The sequence below is a fragment of the Hydra viridissima genome, unplaced genomic scaffold (assembly GCF_058129835.1).
Source record: "Hydra viridissima isolate aposymbiotic clone 2 unplaced genomic scaffold, HvirCarnegie_v1 scaffold_3, whole genome shotgun sequence".
NCBI classification, from domain to species: domain Eukaryota; kingdom Metazoa; phylum Cnidaria; class Hydrozoa; order Anthoathecata; family Hydridae; genus Hydra; species Hydra viridissima.
The window spans coordinates 12,894,568-12,913,478 of record NW_028324302.1 but is presented as its reverse complement, the minus strand read 5'-3'; the positions used below and the strand labels follow the sequence as shown (position 1 = coordinate 12,913,478).

At 28.9% G+C, this 18,911-nt stretch overlaps 2 protein-coding genes and 1 pseudogene across 3 annotated transcripts; all 3 read right to left on the bottom strand.

Moving 5' to 3' along the window:
- Nucleotides 1–1,566: 1,566 nt before the first annotated feature.
- Nucleotides 1,567–3,198, bottom strand: LOC145180552 (uncharacterized). Its single transcript, XM_080055459.2, has 3 exons — nucleotides 2,970–3,198; nucleotides 2,428–2,617; nucleotides 1,567–1,755 (listed from the first exon to the last, which is right to left on the bottom strand). Exons 1-3 carry the CDS (start codon nucleotides 3,153–3,155, stop codon nucleotides 1,646–1,648), a joined length of 486 nt encoding a protein of 161 aa, XP_079911585.2. The 5' UTR covers nucleotides 3,156–3,198; the 3' UTR covers nucleotides 1,567–1,645.
- Nucleotides 3,199–4,923: 1,725 nt separating this feature from the next.
- LOC149891080 (uncharacterized) lies at nucleotides 4,924–6,726 on the bottom strand. Its single transcript, XM_090082581.1, has one exon. It carries the CDS (start codon nucleotides 6,724–6,726, stop codon nucleotides 5,110–5,112), a length of 1,617 nt encoding a protein of 538 aa, XP_089938707.1. The 3' UTR covers nucleotides 4,924–5,109.
- Nucleotides 4,924–7,926, bottom strand: LOC149891079 (uncharacterized; annotated as a pseudogene). Its single transcript, XR_016450974.1, has 2 exons — nucleotides 7,530–7,926; nucleotides 4,924–7,417 (listed from the first exon to the last, which is right to left on the bottom strand). The product of XR_016450974.1 is annotated as an uncharacterized LOC149891079 (transcript).
- Between the last annotated feature and the right edge of the window lie 10,985 nt (nucleotides 7,927–18,911).

The following is an 18,911-nucleotide window of genomic DNA, read 5'->3' as shown; positions in this document are numbered from 1 at the left end:
AAGATAATTTTGCGTAATGAAATATAAGAGGAATGCCATGGATTTCACTTAAAAAAATTCTAAATTCTATTAGCATTCAGTCTCGTACTTTTGGTTAGGGCATCAGCGTTTATTTTTCGGTTTTTAACGAAAAGTAACAAATAGAGTACAAACTTCTATAAAGTTTGTTTAAAATAAATTGAATTCAAAATAATTCATTTATTTAAATATGCAAATCTAAAAGATTCCAGAATAAAGAAATTGTGATACCTCGTATACCTTATGTCATTTTGTTTTAACCTTTAAAACATGGCGAAGAATTGCTAATTGATTAAAACTGTTAAACTTATTTTTTTTTTTTAACAAGCTTTAAATAGAAAATTATGTATCAATATAAAGTTGTCATAACTAAAGCTTTATTTTAATTCTATTTTAATAAACTTCATCATCTTATATCCCTCGCTCCCCCTCCCCCCCAACCTAACTATGCGCACTGATTTAAAGTATCATGTAGGATTAACTTTTTCATAACGGTAATATATTTAGTTTAATTTGATTTTTTATTTATTTACATTTTGTTAAATGCCATTTTTATTAAACAACAGAAACGTTCTTTTAGACAAATCCGTCTCAGTCTTCTTGTTGCCTTATAAAACAATACGAATCAACGGTATGAACATATTATTTTCTTTAAACAGATTCGCGCGCAATCGATTTTACGCGTTCGATCAAATTTAATTTAACGCAGATAGCAGTGTCGCAGCGGACGTAAAAACATGAGAGATTTGTAGAAAAAGCTTCTATGATGCTGGGGGAAGTATCAAGAACTGATTTTTACTTAAATTAACAACGTAAAGGATAAGTATATAACTGTAACTTTATTAAAATAAAGCTGTTACAGGATTAAAAACAAAGATGGCGCGAAAAAACGTATAGAAAATAGTATAATTAAACAAAAAAAGCATAAAAAATATCTATTGATATATAATTTATTTCATATGGTTGTTATTGATGCCTATTTTTGCATCGAGCGATAATACATTAATAAATTTAATACATAAAGATTATTTTTAAATGTAATTTTACGGTAAAAATATGATAAAAAATTGGTTAACACCGTTAAAAATAATGAGTTTTTTTTAACTAAAAATTTTTTTCTTGCTTTTACGCTTATTCGCATTCCTGGCACATCATCTACCCAAGTAGATGTCAATTTTTTTTTTTTAATTTTCACTGTTCACGTTAATTATCATTCTCACGTGACTCTTAATCATACTATTGGTAAATTCATTAGTTCACTCGATACCTTTGTTTATTTGTGTATTTTATAGGTGCAAATGAATCATTAAAGCACATGCCATGCAGTATGACCGAAATTATATATTTTATAATAATTAATATTTAAAAATTAATAAATGAATTTTTTCAAATTAAATACAGTTTTTAATAGTAAATGTAGTATGCATTTTGACTTGTAAACAAGTCTGTTAGAATGGTAGCACTCAATAATTAAAAGCACTTTATGCTGTTAACATAAAACTTTTAAATGAATAATTAGGAGGTCTGGTGATAAAACAATTTCATAAATCGTTTTAAATTGTGTTCTCATAAAATCATATCAAATTGTCTCTTACAAAATTAAAATTATTGAAATATATTCTGAGAACTACTTCGACAGTGCATAAGCCATAAGCGTTAATGAACCAAGTGATACAATTGTTCGCACAGAATGAAGCTTAGCCCAGTAATTCAAATTCTCAACAATCCATTCATCACCTAGAAGTAAAAATTATTAAAAAATTCCTTCAGTAATAATAGTAATACAATAGATAAGTTAAAAGACAAAAAACTTCCTTGCATCATTTTACAAATTCTATTAATATCAGCACTTTCTATAATATAGCATTTATACACTTACAAAAACTTTAAGATTTAATTTTTTTTTTAAATTTAACTAATAAAACCTTTACATGTTTTTAAAAAATTTGTACTTATTTTGGTTTGAATTTTAACAGGCTTAAGATTGCTAATGTCTAAAGTGATTCTTACAAAGTGATTCTGCTTATTGATGGTTAACAACATTGTAACAAATTATCAAAACTCAAAAAATGCTTAAAATAAAAGATTATTTCATTTTGCAAAAGCTGCTGTAAAGTTTTATAGAAAAGATAAAGTTCATGTAACAACATATCGTTAAAACAGCACTTAAAACTTTGAAACTGCAACAGATCTGTGCTATAAGTAACCAATTATCAAAGTTGTAAATGCTAACTCTATTATTTTTTCTGTTTTCTGGCTCAACCATCTTAAATGTTAAAAAGCTGAAATTTAAAATTTCCCTTCTTATATTCTTGCTCTTTTATACAAAAGCAATTTATATAGTAAAAATATGTTATTTAATTTGCTACAGCCTTAGGTAAATCAAAAACAATAGTAATAAAAAATTACCTTTTACACTAATACATTTTTCAGTCTCCAAGAGCTCAGTATACACTGGTCTTATAAAGATTAATGTGTAAGGGAAGATAGAAAGCATAGCAGTGCCAGCTGCTAACCATAGCATGGGACATTTCCCAGACCCTCGCATACAAACAGTAGCACCAAATGCAGAAAAACTTGATACCAAACATAGTTTTGACTCAAATAAAATAAGATGTCATCAATAATTATGAAATTGAGATTCACCATTTTCATTGAAATGATCTCTCTCATATATATATATATATATATATATATATATATATATATATATATATATATATATATATATATATATATATATATATATATATATATAAATAAATAAAGCTTTACACATTATACACAATTATTACACATTTTATACATTACACACAAATTTAAAAAAAAACAACCAATTATAATATCAGACCAGTAAATAAAAGGTATTAATAATTATCCAGGACTTGACTCTTAAGAAAGTTTTATTGCTAAGTATATCTACAACAACTTATCTTAAACTAAAAACTTACCTGCAAATTTTTGGCTCTTATAAATGAGGGTTTCCAGATTGTAATAGCTAAAGCTGGGTCATGTGTACGACGAGCTGGAGCTTCAACACAATCAACATAAAGTGCTGCACCAGCAAACAACCCCCCACTCACGGTGGACAGCACTTTTAAAGCCAAGCTACAACTGGCTTTATCAAAATGTTCCATTTTTTAAAGACTGGAGATATAAACAGAAATAATTTATGAATATATATGTAGGATTTGTATTGTATATCAAAACATAATATACATATAATGGATTTGAATGGCATTTATTGGTACTATGGGTAAAATCGCACTGATTGCCATACATATGTTTATTAATGATGTATAAAACACTACGTGTTGAAAAATACCATCTATATTACATAAAAGCTACAAGGTTATACGTTTCTGTATATTGATTCATTTTTAACAAGTTGGTTCCGTGGCCTACTAAATTAACTTATTATCACAAATATTCTGTAATAAGCTTCTGTTACATTGTTACTTTATTTTCTTCCTTCAATACTTATTCAAGAGGCAGCTCACATTTTTTGTGAACATCAATTACGCAAAGCCGATAATATTCTAAAAAATAATATGCGTTTGTTTGAGGACTTATCAGTACGCACGCGCAATGTAGTTTAAGAGCGTCCATAATGAATTGGATTATTGGCTAAGGGTGGAATGCAAGAACCGAACTTGAGTCAAGTTCGACTTGAAATCTCAAGTTCGACTTTGTCAAGTCAGACTTGAAAAATTGACTTGAGCGAATGCGTAAACGAGACTTGAAAATTTCAAGTTCGTGCTTGAGAAAGTCGAACTTGAAAAATAGTCGAGGCGTTGAATTTGGGCGTTTATCGGAAAATGCACTTCGCAACCAATAGCGGTAATGGATTTTTTTTACGGGAAAAACCTTTTACTGAAACAAATTCCGTGTAATGATATTTGTATAATATACGATTAAATAAAAAGTTTATAACAGTAAAAAAAAAAAGTTCTTGCTATGTATTTCTCATCAGAAAAATAAATTCATCTTGGCACTTTCAGTTCCAAATCCTAAGTTGTTGGTAAACAACGGTTGGTCATATGTACCACTTAAGTGATCAAGACAATTTCTCTTGATTTCTCCATTTTAACAGATTCCATTTGAATTAAAATACATGGAAATGTTCTAGAAAATGCAGAATCTTATTTTGACGCTTTTTGGGGATGATACTATACTACAATGTATTTTTATTTATCTTTTTACTAATACTTTAATGAAAATAATGGTTTTTTTTTAAAAATACTGAGAAAATTACTTTAAACAAAATTAGTTTTCTCAATGCTAATACTACATAATACTATGTGTATTATATATATATATATATATATATATATATATATATATATATATATATATATATATATATATATATATATATATATATATATATACCATTTACATATGGGTCATTCCATGTCAAATCAACTAAAAAAAAAATAATTCGGCACCATACCATCTTAGATTTTGCTGATTTTTGGAATACAAGCTTGAATTAATAAAAGGAAACTTCACTCCAAATTTTAGTGTCTGACTCCTTACGGTTTCAGAGATACTGATACTTGGTCCCAGTCTCTTTTTTGACTATTTTTTTCAGCGCCATTTATTTTTTAGGCTTATTGCATGACACAATTAGCTTTAACTTATAAAATACTTGTTTAATAGTGGTAAAAATTTCTATCTAACTATTTTTTAGGGTGAGGAACTCAAAAATCATGGGTAAAATACACAAAAATTTAAGCTTCTATATGAAAATTCAATTTCAAAATGGTGTAACACTTTTCGTAAGTTTTTTGATGCCCCGTACAAAAAAATGTTTATCTCGAGATGCCTAAAAGATAAAATTCTGAAATTTTTTCCTAATGTTCTATATGTAACAAACTCCATAATACAAAAAAACTGCAAGGGTTTTTTTTTTTAAATCAGATTTATTCGCATTCAAAGTCTTATAATAATAAACCCAAAAAATTTCAAAATTACACTAAAACCATGAAAATAATTAAATTGCAATGAGAAAAACTAAAACTAATAGGCAATAAGAATTGACAATCTTCCACATTTAATAAAAATAAAAAATCTTTGAAAGATAACAAATTAGTTCTCTGGTTTAAAGTTTGCCCAGCTATCTTCAATGCTCTGGTGATCTATTTCACTGATTTTGTATTGTCTTCCTGTAACAGTTGTTGGAATATTAATCATTAACAATAAGTTTGTTGATGGAACCCAGCACACATCATCTCTAGAAGGCCAATAATATGACCTTGAAGGGTAACATGGATGCATGAATCTAACTAGAAAGTCTTTATTTTCAGCATCAGTTTCCTCAACTAGTCCGATCCATGGATTGTTATCATATATCAAACATACAAACGCGCCAATGCTTATATTAGACAAGAATTCTTTAACAATTTCATCAGTTTGAAAATTAAAAACAAATGAATACTCCAATTGTTCAGAAACAATTTTAGTTCCAATTTTTGTGTTACTTATTGGAACAAAATTGTGATAGGTGCGAGTGCCTGGTAATGTTTTTGCAGTTGCATATCTTTGCTCCATTTCACTTCGAATTATTGTGTTTGACTCCTTAGATATGTAATAAAAATTAATTCCTTTGATTTCGTTTTGGCAAAAATTAAACATTGCAGATGCTGTAAGAATATGATTTGTTGTTGTTCGATGAAGGCTAGCAATTGAAGTTAGTCTTTTTACAGTCCCGCCAATACCATCACAGGGTGATTTACCGTGACTTGTTGCAAAGAAAGACCATGTACATTTCATACCAAAATCTTGTTCATGGTGGCATATATTTATGAAGTGTTTGCAGTTTTTGTACTGGCCAACACACCCATCTGAAAAGTAATGGACAGTTTCTATTTGATGAGAAATATTGCTTTTAATATGTTCAATTGCTAGCTTCATTACATGATAAACCATATCTACATCATGCAGTAAATCATCTGAGATGAAACATAATGAATCACATTTGAGGACATTATTTTCTTTATAATAAATTACTGTTGGATGCAATGTTGCTTGAATTTTGTTCCAGTGAAAACTTTGTATTTCGTCTTGTACAACAAACTCATAATTTTCTGAGAAATCTAAAAGGACAACAACCTCAGTACTACTTAACTCATTTTTTAACTTTCTTAAAGAAGCAGCTTGACTTTTTGCAATGCAAGAATGAACAGTAAGTTTTTGTAACTTATTTTTCAAAATATTAATAAAGCTACTTGTCGTTTCTGTTAGACTTAATAGCTCAGATCGGTCTGTTGTTTTCCATTGTTTATAATCTATACAATAATCATCATCTTCATCAATATCGTCTTGAGAGTATAACTCATTTTCAAGATAATGTACTAATGCAGAATCTTCTGGGCACATAGGGCAACGATGTATCATGCAATTCTTGTTAGCCCTACTACAAACAAGCATATCAATAAGTTCGTGATAATCCTTTGATAATTCAACTGCACTAATCATTAACTTAACATTTTGATGGTAGGTGCACACACATACTGTATGCGTACCAGATGCTCCTACTGTAATGCACCATTTTGGACGATGTGAGCAAAAGTTAGAAAAACAAGTCTTTATATCTGGATAACAGGTTTTAAACTTTGCATATAGCTCTTTTAGATTTGAGAGAATCAAACGTTTTTGCATGTGAGATCTTCGAGCTATACTAACAAAATCTTTTTTACCAGACATTAGTCTGCTATTTTCATCATTACAATAAAATTCAATAATTTTATCTACTGATTCTTGGGGTGTTTTCTTTCCTTTTTTTTTTCAGGAAAAGATAAAATACCATTTTTCTGCAGCAATTTGCGTGATATCTGCACCATGTAATTAGTAACATTAAATTCTTTTTCTATATCTTTGTGTGACCAAGAAATTGGAACCAGTGTTAGTAGTTGAATTTTCTGATTACGATTGGAAATTAACATTTTTTCTTTGATTTTTCTAATAAGTATATCCATGTCATTTGCTTTACCTTTGACTTCCTTAGATAATTTATTGAAGGAATCTTCTTGGCTTAACTCTTCAGGATCTATATTTAAAGTCCTTGCAATGCCTAACTTTACTGTTTTTTGAACATGTAACAATTTTTTTTTGCCAAGAGCAACTCTAGAGTGACTATTTACTGCATGCATTTTGAGAGGACTTATGTTCATAATCGTCAAAGAAGAATTAAGATTTTTTTTTAGCAACTCGTTTATATTAGGATCATTATCTTCATCTTCATAAACCTGGCTACAAGTTGGTTCCATTTGTCCATCATCCTTAAATGACATAAATTTAATCATACATGAAGGACATATCTTTTCTCCAGGAATAACATTAATACCAATATTTTTCAATTTCCTAGCAAGTTGCATATTAATTTCTTTACATCCTCCTAAAAACATAAGTGATAACTACTGCTTCAGTAAATATTTTGTAAAAATATATATAATTTATATAAAATTACAATAAAGTTTTCAAAACGTTTCATGATTAAGTAATAATACCTTTTCTTCTTTTTCCTTTGTGTGAATTAAATGGATCACAGCAAGTTATGTGGATTGCCGAATAACGTTTTAAATGAACATATTCATGGTGTAGGCAAACCATTGCATTTTCATCATATTGAATGCCAGAACGACTAATTATCAAGTCTTTTTCAACATCATTAAGACTTGAAACTTTCTTGATATCATGGGATTTTACATGTTTGTTTGTTACAAATTTCTTTATTTGTTATTCCAATTGAACATATTTCTTTATCATTCATATTTTTTAGTTCTGTAAGAAACAATTTTAAAATAATTATTGTTTGAAGATTTGAAAATAGAAAATCCTTTAGCTATTAAACATAATGATCTTAGATGTGAAATGCAAACAAGTTTATATGTTAGAACTGCACCTGAGACAGCAAGATTCTAAAAATCTTTTAAAAAAATGCAAAAAATAAATGCAAATAATTTTTTTTCATTATAAAATAAAAATTTTTTCCTAATTTTTTTATAAAACTTTGAATAAAAATAAATCTGATTTAAAAAAAAAAAACCCTGCAGTTTTTTTGTATTATGGAGTTTGTTACATATAGAACATTAGGAAAAAATTTCAGAATTTTATCTTTTAAGCATCTGGAGATAAACATTTTTTTGTACGGGGCATCAAAAAACTTACGAAAAGTGTTACACCATTTTGAAATTGAATTTTCATATAGAAGCTTAAATTTTTGTGTATTTTACCCATGATTTTTGAGTTCCTCACCCTAAAAAATAGTTAGATAGAAATTTTTACCACTATTAAACAAGTATTTCATAAGTTAAAGCTAATTGTGTCGTGCAATGAGTCAAACAAATAAATGGCGCTGAAAAAAATAGTTAAAAAAGAGATTGGAACCAAGTATCAATATCTCTGAAACCGTAAGGAGTCAGACACTAAAATTTGGAGTGAAGTTTCCTTTTATTAATTCAAGCTTGTATTCCAAAATACAGCAAAATCTGAGATGGCATGGTGCCAAGCATAAATTGAATTGAGCTGGAATGACCCATATGTAAGTCAATAGAGATCACATATGGAGACAGGTCTTCTGAAATTATTGGGCAACTTATAGAAACAGAAAAGAAAACTTTTAAAAACTATTGATAGCATCTTGCTCATTAACACATGAAAAAAAAACAAAGTTTAACGTTAAACAAAAATCTCTTAATAAAAAAAAAATACAAAAAAGCAATATAATGAAATTCATGATCTTGATAAAGAACTAATGCAAAAACAAATAAAAATAGATGATATAAAAAAAAACTCTCTCCAGAAAAAGCAACAATACAAACAAAACTTTGTGAAAATTTTCACAGTTAAAATTTTCACAAAGTTTTAAAAAAGCAACACAACAGAATTATTCTATGTGAGGATTATTATTTTCTAACAATATCAGATCCAAATTGTTTTTGGAATGTTTTAATTTATCACTTTATTTTTTAGTGAAATTGTTTTTTTCATATATAATACTATTTTGAAATATAAAATGTAATTCTTTTGAAATAATATGTAGTATAAATATTTGAAAATAATGTTTTTGTTATTAGACCCTTTATCCATTATCAGACACAAATTTTTTTTAAAAAAAATAAGTCTGAAATTTGACTTTTGCTTTGTTTCTGCAAAAATATCTTTAGTGAATGCTTTAGCACCACATTCTTCATTGCTATTTTGTATTTCATTGCCTCCACAATAATCATTTTGTAGAAGGGCAATGTTGTGAAGCACAAAACAGGATATTATTATAGCTATGGAATTTTGCAGTTTTGTTCCTAAGGGAATGTTAAGACAAGGGTATTGTTTTTTTTTGATATACCAAAACAATATTCAACAACAACATTCAACATGGGTGTACTTCTCATGTTGTAATTGTATCTGATTTCATTTTCATTTTTGGGTTAGAAAAAGTTGTCATTAAATATTGTTTATAAGGATAGCCAGAATCACCTGAAACATGAACATGTTGGCGAGCTTCTAAAACTTGTTTAATAGCTGAGTTAGCAAAAACAAATGAATCCTGAACAATTCCAGGCCATTGAACACAAGCAGATAAAATTTCATATGAAGCACCTGCAATGACCTGGCAATTCAAAAAAAAATCCCTTTTTGTTTCGATAAATTTCTGCGCTTTCTCCACAAGGAATTATTATAGGAAGATGTGTTCATTAATTGCTTCTATACATCCTGGGAATCCTTGAATTTGGTAAAATCTAAATAATGGTTGATAAATATAAATATTTTCTTTATCTAAGAAAAGTTTGAAGTTTGTATGAAATAGCAAAATCAGATATCCATGAAAACTTATAATCACTTTTGCTGAATTATCAAAGAATCAGCTTCTGTTGGAAACTTTATGTACTGATATCTTTTGTTAGCCATTTGAATTGAAATGTTCTAAACCACTGGACAAACAGTTGAGTTTCAGCTCTTCCAAATCTCCTGTTATTCTCTAAGAGAGTTTATTTATTGTTACTTAAGTATATTATCATTTGTTGGTATAAAATGTTGTTATTTAAAAACGTAATGTAAAATCTACAATAAGAAGGTGCCATTTTCTGATACCATTTCTTGAATATCTACTCACTTGGAATGAACCAGTAGCATAAAACCGAAATGCAATAGCCAGTTGTTGTACAGTTGAAAGAGGGCACCCTCGATTGTTAACATTGTTGTTAATAATGTCATTAGCTAATATTAAAAAGGTTTTTATTGGAAAATCTGTAGCACCTTTTAAATTCTATACCGCGGTAAACTTCTAAAGGATTAGCTCTGTCAATAATAAACCTTGGTATGTGACTTGGCATATTTTTTCTTCTTCTTCTTCTAAAATTCAGCTCATACCGATTCATTTTTGAACATTTAAAAAAAAGTTTTTTTTAATACTTCATGTAATTGTAACTACTTCTCATGAACTCTCTTTTACTCCTTTTACACGTATCACCTCTTTGTATAACTGCAACTATTTATTACTAAATGGAATTTACTTTTATACTGTATCACAAAAATGTGCCTTAATCAACAGCCTTTTATAATGCTAGGATGTTCGACATTTCAAAAAGCTAATAAACATTTCTAATGGCATCAAAATATGACATGTTGAATCATTACATACGAGTTACAGGATGTTTTAAAAGACACACGTTTTCGCAATGTTAATATTCAGTTTTCTGTAATGAATTCATTTAAAAATATACTTTCACAATGTAACCTTCTAAATTAATTAGGTCAATATGCCCAAGTAACTACTTTTGCTTGTTAAAAACTCATTTTCATACTTGCAAAGGTTGTAATAAGTTATATAGTAATAGTAAAGTTTTGTTACGCATCAGCAAAATGATAATGGCGGTCTGTTTTTTTTTCAAGTTTGGTTTCAAGATTGGTCTGGAGCAGACTTGAAAAAATGACTTGAAAATTCAAAAATTCTCGTTTTTCAAGTCTGACTTCAGTTCAAGTTCGCTTCTTGCATTCCGTTCAAGTCAGACTTGAGATTTGAAGTCTGACTTGAAATTTCAAGTCGGGTTCTTGCATTCGGAAGGAATTTTTGCTCTCTCAAGTCTGGTTTGAAGTCAGACTTGAAAACGGTCTATTTTTAGCGGTTTTCAAGTCTGACTTGAGTTGAAGTTCGTTTTGTGCACTCGCTCAAGTCGCACTTAAGGTTTGAAGTTCGACTTCAAATTTGAAGTTCGGTTCTTGCATTCCACCCTAAGACTAGTTTGTATACAAGATTCATATAATAGAGCATTAATTTAGTTTTCTTAAAACTTTTTAGAACCTAAGGTTCATATCAGGACTGTTAAAATTGTAGGGAGTACGAAGGCGAGATCAATCGACGAGAATCAATGCATCTCGTCAACTATCAACGCCAATTCGCTTTTTTAAAAAATTGATCAACAAAAAATATGCATATCATTATGCATTTAAATATCTGAAATCATTCAGATGTTTATAGAACAAAATTTTAACGAACTTTTTTTCCCACGTTAATTTGTCAGATTCTCCGATAGCAATAGAAAGAAAGGAACCGGTTTTGATGATGACATGAGGTAAATCAATGTGTAAATCATTCGAATCTAAAGACATACTAAATTTATTTTTATTATATGCGTAAGTAACTTGTAAAAGTAATTTACTTAAAACGAAAATCGGTACTGACCGACATTACCAATTTTTCCGAGAATTTTCCGAGAATTTCTGATACTTTCCGATTCATCTCCCCAAGAGTATTTCAAAAAAGATGTTTTTAGTAATAAAAATAAACAATTCAGTTACTTACTCTTTATTAAGTGATAAAAGCACAATACTTTTAGAAAATAAAAAAATTGTTTTCTGACAACTTACCAATATTGTAAGCAACATATCGATTTTCCAAAAATGAAACGTAGGCGTCAACCAATTATAAATTTAACATCGGTTGAAAATAATATCGGATTGTCTCGTTAATATCGCATTTCCTTTATTTTCGCGACCGAGACGCCGACCTTTAGTACGTTATAATAAAGACGATTGTTTTAACATTTATTATTTGGTTAAAAAACAGCTGAAAATAGGAATCCAACCTCGTGGGTTTTTTTTGGTTGTTATATGACGTAGAGAATTCTCATTCAAATGCATTACAACAATAATCTACAGAATTAAAATTTTTTTTCTCTGAGTTTGATAAAAAAAAAGTTAAAAAAAACAACCTTCTTTGGGAATTTAGTTAATAAAATAGCATCGCAAAGTTGCAGGGATTTCAAATATCATAACACAGTGTTTACATTCAAAGTAGGCTAGGCGTGTATTGTAGTATCTCAAAATTAATAAAGTTTTAAACCTATTATATAATTCACTTAATGTATTTAATAGTAAACTAAAGGGATATTATTTATTCCTTTGCCATTTTTATAAAGTGAACACTGCTGTACGTTCTCAATGGTGTACACTTAAAATAAACTTGTTTCTCGTTGTGTAACTAAAGATTTGTTTACCCTATACATGTTTCTTTATTCCCAGCTTAAATTAGAAATTCAAAGTTCCCATAGGAACAACGCAAATCAGCAAATAAAATTATTGCAACAATTGAGCTCTTCTTGAAGATCAAACTGCTGTAAAAAAAAATCATTCAATTTGAAATTGTAAATTAGAAGGTCGTTTCGAAAGCATTTCTAAATCAAGAGTATGTTAATTTTATTTACTATTTTGATATTATTTTATTTATTCTATTGATATTGAGTTTTGAAGCTAACTTGGCCTGTTCAAGCATAACTACTAAACAATCATATTTATTTTAATTAGTTTTAATTAGTTTTACGCAAAGACGTTTTTAGTGGTTAATTAGCAAAATTAAATTTCCTTAAGAATACCTGGAAAAATCTGTTAAAATACCGGTAATATTTAATGACTTCCCGTTAAACTCCAGTACATTCTGTTAAAATCTGGGAAAAACTGTTGACATTAAGGGTGGAATGCAAGAACCGAACTTGAGTCAAGTTCGACTTGAAATCTCAAGTTCGACTTTGTCAAGTCAGACTTGAAAAATTGACTTGAGCGAATGCGTAAACGAGACTTGAAAATTTCAAGTTCGTGCTTGAGAAAGTCGAACTTGAAAAATAGTCGAGGCGTTGAATTTGGGCGTTTATCGGAAAATGCACTTCGCAACCAATAGCGGTAATGGATTTTTTTTACGGGAAAAACCTTTTACTGAAACAAATTCCGTGTAATGATATTTGTATAATATACGATTAAATAAAAAGTTTATAACAGTAAAAAAAAAAAGTTCTTGCTATGTATTTCTCATCAGAAAAATAAATTCATCTTGGCACTTTCAGTTCCAAATCCTAAGTTGTTGGTAAACAACGGTTGGTCATATGTACCACTTAAGTGATCAAGACAATTTCTCTTGATTTCTCCATTTTAACAGATTCCATTTGAATAAAAATACATGGAAATGTTCTAGAAAATGCAGAATCTTATTTTGACGCTTTTTGGGGATGATACTATACTACAATGTATTTTTATTTATCTTTTTACTAATACTTTAATGAAAATAATGGTTTTTTTTTAAAAATACTGAGAAAATTACTTTAAACAAAATTGGTTTTCTCAATGCTAATACTACATAATACTATGTGTATTATATATATATATATATATATATATATATATATATATATATATATATATATATATATATATACCATTTACATATGTAAGTCAATAGAGATCACATATGGAGACAGGTCTTCTGAAATTATTGGGCAACTTATAGAAACAGAAAAGAAAACTTTTAAAAACTATTGATAGCATCTTGCTCATTAACACATGAAAAAAAAACAAAGTTTAACGTTAAACAAAAATCTCTTAATAAAAAAAAAATACAAAAAAGCAATATAATGAAATTCATGATCTTGATAAAGAACTAATGCAAAAACAAATAAAAATAGATGATATAAAAAAAAACTCTCTCCAGAAAAAGCAACAATACAAACAAAACTTTGTGAAAATTTTCACAGTTAAAATTTTCACAAAGTTTTAAAAAAGCAACACAACAGAATTATTCTATGTGAGGATTATTATTTTCTAACAATATCAGATCCAAATTGTTTTTGGAATGTTTTAATTTATCACTTTATTTTTTAGTGAAATTGTTTTTTTCATATATAATACTATTTTGAAATATAAAATGTAATTCTTTTGAAATAATATGTAGTATAAATATTTGAAAATAATGTTTTTGTTATTAGACCCTTTATCCATTATCAGACACAAATTTTTTTTAAAAAAAATAAGTCTGAAATTTGACTTTTGCTTTGTTTCTGCAAAAATATCTTTAGTGAATGCTTTAGCACCACATTCTTCATTGCTATTTTGTATTTCATTGCCTCCACAATAATCATTTTGTAGAAGGGCAATGTTGTGAAGCACAAAACAGGATATTATTATAGCTATGGAATTTTGCAGTTTTGTTCCTAAGGGAATGTTAAGACAAGGGTATTGTTTTTTTTTGATATACCAAAACAATATTCAACAACAACATTCAACATGGGTGTACTTCTCATGTTGTAATTGTATCTGATTTCATTTTCATTTTTGGGTTAGAAAAAGTTGTCATTAAATATTGTTTATAAGGATAGCCAGAATCACCTGAAACATGAACATGTTGGCGAGCTTCTAAAACTTGTTTAATAGCTGAGTTAGCAAAAACAAATGAATCCTGAACAATTCCAGGCCATTGAACACAAGCAGATAAAATTTCATATGAAGCACCTGCAATGACCTGGCAATTCAAAAAAAAATCCCTTTTTGTTTCGATAAATTTCTGCGCTTTCTCCACAAGGAATTATTATAGGAAGATGTGTTCATTAATTGCTTCTATACATCCTGGGAATCCTTGAATTTGGTAAAATCTAAATAATGGTTGATAAATATAAATATTTTCTTTATCTAAGAAAAGTTTGAAGTTTGTATGAAATAGCAAAATCAGATATCCATGAAAACTTATAATCACTTTTGCTGAATTATCAAAGAATCAGCTTCTGTTGGAAACTTTATGTACTGATATCTTTTGTTAGCCATTTGAATTGAAATGTTCTAAACCACTGGACAAACAGTTGAGTTTCAGCTCTTCCAAATCTCCTGTTATTCTCTAAGAGAGTTTATTTATTGTTACTTAAGTATATTATCATTTGTTGGTATAAAATGTTGTTATTTAAAAACGTAATGTAAAATCTACAATAAGAAGGTGCCATTTTCTGATACCATTTCTTGAATATCTACTCACTTGGAATGAACCAGTAGCATAAAACCGAAATGCAATAGCCAGTTGTTGTACAGTTGAAAGAGGGCACCCTCGATTGTTAACATTGTTGTTAATAATGTCATTAGCTAATATTAAAAAGGTTTTTATTGGAAAATCTGTAGCACCTTTTAAATTCTATACCGCGGTAAACTTCTAAAGGATTAGCTCTGTCAATAATAAACCTTGGTATGTGACTTGGCATATTTTTTCTTCTTCTTCTTCTAAAATTCAGCTCATACCGATTCATTTTTGAACATTTAAAAAAAAGTTTTTTTTAATACTTCATGTAATTGTAACTACTTCTCATGAACTCTCTTTTACTCCTTTTACACGTATCACCTCTTTGTATAACTGCAACTATTTATTACTAAATGGAATTTACTTTTATACTGTATCACAAAAATGTGCCTTAATCAACAGCCTTTTATAATGCTAGGATGTTCGACATTTCAAAAAGCTAATAAACATTTCTAATGGCATCAAAATATGACATGTTGAATCATTACATACGAGTTACAGGATGTTTTAAAAGACACACGTTTTCGCAATGTTAATATTCAGTTTTCTGTAATGAATTCATTTAAAAATATACTTTCACAATGTAACCTTCTAAATTAATTAGGTCAATATGCCCAAGTAACTACTTTTGCTTGTTAAAAACTCATTTTCATACTTGCAAAGGTTGTAATAAGTTATATAGTAATAGTAAAGTTTTGTTACGCATCAGCAAAATGATAATGGCGGTCTGTTTTTTTTTCAAGTTTGGTTTCAAGATTGGTCTGGAGCAGACTTGAAAAAATGACTTGAAAATTCAAAAATTCTCGTTTTTCAAGTCTGACTTCAGTTCAAGTTCGCTTCTTGCATTCCGTTCAAGTCAGACTTGAGATTTGAAGTCTGACTTGAAATTTCAAGTCGGGTTCTTGCATTCGGAAGGAATTTTTGCTCTCTCAAGTCTGGTTTGAAGTCAGACTTGAAAACGGTCTATTTTTAGCGGTTTTCAAGTCTGACTTGAGTTGAAGTTCGCTTTGTGCATTCGCTCAAGTCGCACTTTAGGTTTGAAGTTCGACTTCAAATTTGAAGTTCGGTTCTTGCATTCCACCCTAAATTGTTATTTTACAGCAGTAACTTCATAATAGTTTTACGTTTACCAGGAAAGGAAGTTGGGCATTCTACGAACAAAAATTACGAATAATTGTTTGGTGCTTATGATGCAAACGACTTTTAAAAGGCGCATTAAAGATTTAAACTTCTCACTCAATACGTATATCAACATAATTATTATTACTTGAACACATGACCATTGAATGTTTCTTGTTTAATTTGATGTTTCTGTACTATAATAACTACTTATAATAACAAACTTATTTAATCAAAAACTTTACTATTATTACTAATAAAAAAATTTTGATACACAGTTGCTTAAAATTTGTTTTCTCTCTCAGACTTCCTTTAAAATAAAATAAAATTTTGTCTTAAATTTTAGAAAAAGTAACTTTTGACGCAAATATTAAAAACTCCATGTGTTATAGACTTTTTAAATGCAAAAATACAGCTTTCCATATTTAAAGTTGCATCCCATATATATCACCTGTAGTTTTAAGCTTGTTAAAATAAAGTAACTTTTTTTGTGTTTATAAATTAGCACAAAATCAGTGGCTAAGTGAGCACAACTGGCACCCGGGGCACGATACTTTACTGCCCCCCCTCCCTACAAAACATATAGAAATAGAGTATTTACTTTTTAACAAACACAACAGTTGTAAATAAAATAAAAAAGGGGAACTTACTTTATTACAAACTACAACAGTATATATAAAAGATTTTTTCAATAAATTATAATAATGGTTACAGCGTCATGTCAAGGTCAGCGTCATGTCAATTATAATAATGGTTACAGCGTCATTTCAAAGAACTTTGACGTTATTGTCAAAAAATCTATAAAACTGAATGACACTTTAGTTTGCATTTGTATTATTGACTTCTTAGAAACAGGTTATTTTAAATTGATGTGAGTTGAGGTAAGGTCAGCTACCTAAATTTAGATAACTCCATGTAAAACAATTTATACATCAGCTGTTTTGCTAGTTTATTTTGAGAATCTATACTTAAATCTTGGCGAGAAATTTGTATAATGAGTTAAAGTCTGTTTATTCCCGTATGTGTCTCATATTTTGACCTTCATCCGCTGTTAGGCGGATCAACGTTTTAATGTTCGAGAGTCTTTGAATGAAGGGTACGAATATAAAAACTTTGAGTATTAGCTTTACCTAAGCTCTTCTAATATAGACATACGCTTATGCGGGTCCGATCATAAGCTCCTAAGGCCTTGAGAGATTTCTCGCGTATAGATGTCACCCATCCAGTTGAAAACGAGTTGAAAGATTTTTGGATTGCCATACATTCTTCAGCTTCTAGAAGGCTGTCCAAGCTTGCACCTTTAGGACTTTGTCATTCGCGGTGATTGCAACCATCTAGCCCAGATATTTGAAATCGCACACTATTTCAATGTGCAGACCTTTGATTGTTAATGATTTGTAATTGATTACTTGTTTCGACCTCAACCTCAAAGTAGAGGTCGAGATCGTAAAAAGTAATTAGTTACAAAATAAGTTTATTTAAAAAAAAATAGAAAAGACTCTCAAGCTTTTTCTTAATCACGCGTAAAAACTAAAAAAACAAAAGAAGAAAAAAATGTTTTTTCATAAAGGATGGCAGCCGGAAAACAACCCCTACTTTTTTCTTTGCAATAGTCTCTGGGCCCAGATACCCGCCAAAGTAAGTTGCCACGTGCCTCACTCACACTCTGGACGGCCCTGAATCTAAGATTGTTCATTTGTGGCAAACCTAATGTTTTCATGAGCAAAGAAATATTTCTCTATTTAACAAAATATTTCGCTTTTTTACTGATTCATTTCAATACTCAAACAAAGGAGTATTAAATTCAAAAAAAGTTTATTCGACTGGAATTCTGTTGTTAAAAAATAACGCGCGTGAAATAGTTTATATCGTTAAATGCAATTAAAGTTGCACGTTAAACGTAACAGAATCAGCTTTTTTCCTATGAAAACTTGCTCTTTAAAATTATCTTTATTAGGCTGCTGCTAACTTATGTTTAAAATTTCATTTGTAACACCATAAGTGTTAAACCATTATTTCTGCTATTATAATAACTGAGCAGATAACCAAATGCAATTATACTTTAAAAAAAAGAACTTTATTCATTTCTCAGGATCTTTCTAAAAATATGAATATTGGTATATGCATGCGGCAACTTCCAACTTAATATGCATATCGACATTTTAGCATGGCAAACATTTCGATTTTGCTGCATATGAGCAACTATAATTATCTGTTTAATTTAGCCAGACTGAGACAGACAAAAAATAACAAATATTTACCGAGCTAATTTCTTCTAGTTCAAACGTTGGTTAAATAGTGAAAAATATATTTTGCTATATTATCCTTATTTTACAATATTTGCAAGCAACAGTCAAACCACTTTATTTCTTGAGCTCTTATTTTAATATTTATTGGTCGAAAAATCGAATGCACAGAAGCGAAAGAGAATAAGATCTTGAAGGCG

Excerpts from the sequence above, each read along its gene's own strand:
- LOC145180552 (XM_080055459.2), bottom strand. The coding sequence starts at position 3,155 with ATGGAACATTTTGATAAAGCCAGTTGTAGCTTGGCTTTAAAAGTGCTG. Across the intron at positions 2,618-2,969 it reads TAAGAGCCAAAAATTTGCAG|TCAAAACTATGTTTGGTATC; the intron begins GTAAGTTTTTAG and ends ATTTTATTTGAG. Across the intron at positions 1,756-2,427 it reads AAAATGTATTAGTGTAAAAG|GTGATGAATGGATTGTTGAG; the intron begins GTAATTTTTTAT and ends TTTTACTTCTAG.
- LOC149891080 (XM_090082581.1), bottom strand. The coding sequence starts at position 6,726 with ATGTCTGGTAAAAAAGATTTTGTTAGTATAGCTCGAAGATCTCACATG.